Genomic DNA, 4,359 nt, shown 5'->3' with positions numbered 1-4,359 from the left:
GGCCGGGCGCGGTGGCTCAAGCCTGTAATCCCAGCACTTTGGGAGGCCGAGACGGGCGGATCACGAGGTCAGAAGATTGAGACCATCCTGGCTAACACTGTGAAACTTCGTCTCTACTAAAAAAATACAAAAAACTAGCTGGGCATGGCGGCGGGTGCCTGTAGTCCCAGCTACTCGGGAGGCTGAGGCAGGAGAATGGCGTAAACCCGGGAGGCGGAGCTTGCAGTGAGCTGAGATCCGGCCACTGCACTCCAGCCTGGGCAGCAGAGCGAGACTCCGTCTCAAACAGAAAAAAAAAAAAAAAGAAAGGATACCTGTTCCCGTAGCCACTCACTCCCCAGATGAATCAGGAAACTCAGGACTGATATTTGGGTATTTAACCCTAACCCAAAGTCCTCAGCCTAACTCCTCAGAGAGGACAACTGATGCCAGGATGAGTTTCAAATGTCACCTGGCTAAGTGGAGAAGCCATGACACCTCCCCCAAGGGAGCCTTCCCCTTTAGAGACCCCCAAATTCCCTTTACTTTCTCTAATGCATAACGGAGGCCCTGAGAGTTGCAAGAAAACGTTTAACTTTTCCACCAAAATACAATCTTTGCCTCTTCTTCGTACATCTTTGGTTTTTTGTGGGTTTTCTTTGAGGTGGAGTCTCACTCTGGAGTGCAGTGGCTCACTGCAGCCTCAATCTCCTGGATTCAACAGATCTTCCTACCTTAGCCTCTCGAGTAGCTGGGACCACAGGCATGTGCCACAACAACCTGGCTAATTTTTTTTTTTTTTTTTTTTTGAGACACAGTCTCACTCTGTTGCACAGGCTGGATGGAATGCAGGGGTGTGATCTCGGCTCACTGCAACCTCTGCCTCCGGAGTACCTGGGACTACAAGCATGTGCCACTACATCTGGCTAATTTTTATATTTTTAGTAGTGATGGGGTTTTGCCATGTTGGCCAGGTTGGTCTTGAGAACCTGGCCTCAGGTGATCTGCCCGCCTCAGCTTCCCAAAGTGCTGGGATAACAAGCGTGAGCCACCACACCCAGTTAAGTTTTTCATTTTTTATTTTATTTTATTTTATTTTATTTTATTTTAGAGACGGGGTTTTGCCATGTTGCCCTTAGCTCAAGTGATCTGTCTGCCTTGGCCTCCCAAAGTGCTGGGATTACAGGCACGAGCCACTGCACCCAGCCCAACCAATTTTTTTTTCTTTTTTTTAAAGTAGAAACAACGTCTCACTACATGCCTAGGCTGGTCTCGAACTCCTGAGCTCAAGTAATCCTCCCACCTCAGCCTCCCAAAGTGCTGGGGTTACAGGTGATTCGTATATCCCTGTGTATCGTGGGCTCTCTCTAATTGACACCTAAGAGATTACATTCATGCTTGGAGGCACATCAGGCAGTATTCCCTTCATCTGGCCATGCCCCCGGGAAACAGCAAAAGCCTGTCCTGGCTTAAGACAAGACACCTGTGACCACCTCAACTCCCTGCAGAAGAGGACACAGTGCCCATGTCCTCCTTAAAATGGCCCAACTCCAGATCAACCCAACTGGGCACTGCAGAGGCTGGACAAGCAGACTATAGCACTGAGACAATGGACTGCACATGTCCCAGTTCCTGTGAGCCGTGCACCCCGTTTCCCCCCGGACATTACCTTATCTAAGAGCTCCCTCGTCTCTTCCGTCAGAGGGTCGTGGGAAAACATGCAGTCGTCACCATTGATGCAGTTCCCAGTGGTGTGGTACAGCTTACACGGGAAATCACGTTCATGGCAAATTAAGGTAAATGCTTCATCTCAGAGAACACACCCCCACCCAGACCCAAGGCAGAATCCAACTCCCTTTGCTTTGGAGATGAGAAATCTGAGCCCAGAGAGGTGAGGCGACGTGCTCAGGGCTGCTCAGTGGGTTGACAGGAGATCCATGGAGACACTCCGGCACTCCAGACTGCAGAGCACTTCCCGCCCCACCACATTGGCTGGGGGCTGCTTCCTCAGATGATCAACCAGACTAGGGAAGTTAACGACTCGTCCAAGGTATAAAACGACCTGGAAGAATCTCAGCCAATAGTATGGGCTAGTCTTCAGAGCCTACATAAACAGAACATACGCCATGTGCGTCTCAGTTTATTCCCTGGTAGGATGGGAAAGGCAGACCCCCCTGAGTGTGGACTGAGTGTTAAATGAGACGGAGATTCACAGAAAGCTCTTGGCACAGAAAGAGAAAGCACAGTGAAGGAAGGTCAGCTGTTACTAATGTCAAGGAGCAGAGAAGTTCTGCACCCTCATTCAGACAAAATGCTGGCACTAAAGGATATCATGCATATAGGGGCAGTTCTCGGCTCTGGCACAAAATCCAGTGATGTAAAACTTGCACAATTCTCGCTTCTTTGGGAGTTCGATGTCATGGCTAAAATTACAGTGGTCTCCCTAGAAGAGAAGCAATGAAAACGTAAGGTGATGGTGTCGGAAGCTCTTGCTTACTTCTCTCTGCAAAGGAAAGAAATACTCTGTCACTGCTGGTGCATGGAGGGGCCAATGACAGAAACGAATCCCCCTTAGGAAAGGATGACAGGTCTAGGAAGGGCAGATCCCAAAGACTGTTGCCCAACCTTTTTTATTTGGAGACAGGGTCACACTCTGTTACCCAGGCTGGAATTCAGTGGCACAATCATGGCTCACTGCAGCCTCCACATGTGGGCTCACGTGATTCTCTCACAGCCAGGACTACAGGCCCACACCACCAAGCTCGGCTAATTTTTTTGTATTTTTTTGTAGAGACAGGGTCTCACTATGTCGCCCAGGCTAGTCTCAAACTCCTGGGCTCAAGTGATCCTCCCACTTTGGCCTTCCAAAGTGCTGGGATATATAGACATGAGCAACCAAGCCTGGGTACTTCCTGAATTTAAAGAAAAGCAGGCCGGGTGCGGTGGCTCACGCCTGTAATCCCAGCACTCTGGGATGCCAAGGCGGGTGGATCACGAGGTCAGGAGATCGAGACTATCCCGGCTAACACGGTGAAACCCCCGTCTCTACTAAAAATACAAAAAATTAGTCAGGCATGGTGGTGGGCACCTGTAGTACCAGCTACTCAGGAGGCTGAGGCAGGAGAATGGCGGGAACCCGGGAGGCGGAGCTTGCAGTGAGCCGAGATCGCGCCACTACACTCCAGGCTGGGCAACAAGAGTGAGACTCCGTCTCAAAAAAAAAAAATACAAAAAATTAGCTGGGGGTGGTGGTGGGCACCTGTAGTCCCAGCTACTTGAGAGGCTGAGGCAGGAGAATGGCATGAACCCAAGAGGCAGAGCTTGCAGTGAGCCAAGATTGTGCCACTGCACCCCAGTGTGGGTGACAGAGCAAAACTCCTTCCGTCTCAAAAACAAAAAAACAGAAGTAAAGCCTTTTGTCCGTTTTCCGTTTTTCTTCCTCCCAGCCCTTGGATGTGATGCCGGGAGGCACAGCAGGCATCGCTTTAGGCATTGTGTAACCATGAGGACAAAAGCCACGTTTTTTTTTTTTTTTTTTTTTTTGTGAAACGGAGTCTCGCTCCGTCGCCCAGGCTGGAGTGCAGTGGCACAATCTCGGCTCACTGCAAGCTCTGCCTCCCGGGTTCACGCCATTCTCCTGCCTCAGCCTCCCAAGTAGCTGGGACTACAGGCGCCCGCCACTATGCCCGGCTAATTTTTTGGATTTTTAGTAGAGACGGGGTTTCACCGTGTTAGCCTGGATGGTCTCGATCTCCTGACCTCGTGATCTGCCTGCCTCGGCCTCTCAAAGTGCTGGAATTACAGGCGTGAGCCACCACACCCGGCCAAAAAAGCCACATGTTTAAAGATGGCAGAATGGTAAGCAGGAATGAGCATAGGTCCCCCAGGGTGCCCCCGACCACTGCGCTGCCAGGTATTGCTCACCCAGCTCCAGACTCCTGGTTCTGAGAGACAAATGTCTATGTGTTGAAGCCAATGGATTTTGTTTTCCTTTATTTCCAGTTGAACACAATCTCAACAAGACAGTATCTAGGTGAAATCCAGAATTGTGTTCTCCATTCCGCATCATTTAGTCCTCAGGAATCACTCACCATAACTGAACTGAAGACAGAAGCTGATCTGTCCCCCTAACTCTTAGGAATGCTTATTTGTTTATCTTATTTTTTTATTTTTTATTTTTTATTTTTTGAGACAGAGTCTAGTTCTGTCGCCCAGGCAGGAATGCAGTGGCACGATCTCGGCTCACTGCAACCTCCACCACCCGGGTTCAAGCGATTCTCCTGCCTCAGCCTCCCGAGTAGCTGGGAATAGCTTGTAATAGGCACCCACCACCAAGCCCAGCTAATTTTTGTATTTTTTATTATTATTATTATTATTTTT

The 4,359-nt window shown here is 49.6% G+C and overlaps 1 protein-coding gene across 1 annotated transcript in view; it reads right to left on the bottom strand.

The window, feature by feature from the left end:
* The window catches only part of ZC3H4 (zinc finger CCCH-type containing 4), a 55,860-nt gene that overhangs the window by 16,489 nt on the left and 35,012 nt on the right, over positions 1–4,359 (bottom strand). Inside the window, exons 10-11 of the mRNA XM_017888906.1 lie at positions 2,311–2,422; positions 1,552–1,758 (exon numbers count right to left, since the gene is read on the bottom strand). Of these exons, the coding sequence (XP_017744395.1) occupies positions 1,552–1,758; positions 2,311–2,422 (319 nt within the window). The remainder of the gene's footprint in view (positions 1–1,551; positions 1,759–2,310; positions 2,423–4,359) is intronic.

The sequence above is a fragment of the Rhinopithecus bieti genome, unplaced genomic scaffold, assembly GCF_001698545.2.
Source record: "Rhinopithecus bieti isolate Rb0 unplaced genomic scaffold, ASM169854v2 scaffold_574, whole genome shotgun sequence".
In the NCBI taxonomy this organism is placed as follows: Eukaryota; Metazoa; Chordata; class Mammalia; order Primates; family Cercopithecidae; genus Rhinopithecus; species Rhinopithecus bieti.
Note: the sequence above shows the minus strand (reverse complement) of the source record. Positions and strands in the feature narration are given on the sequence as shown.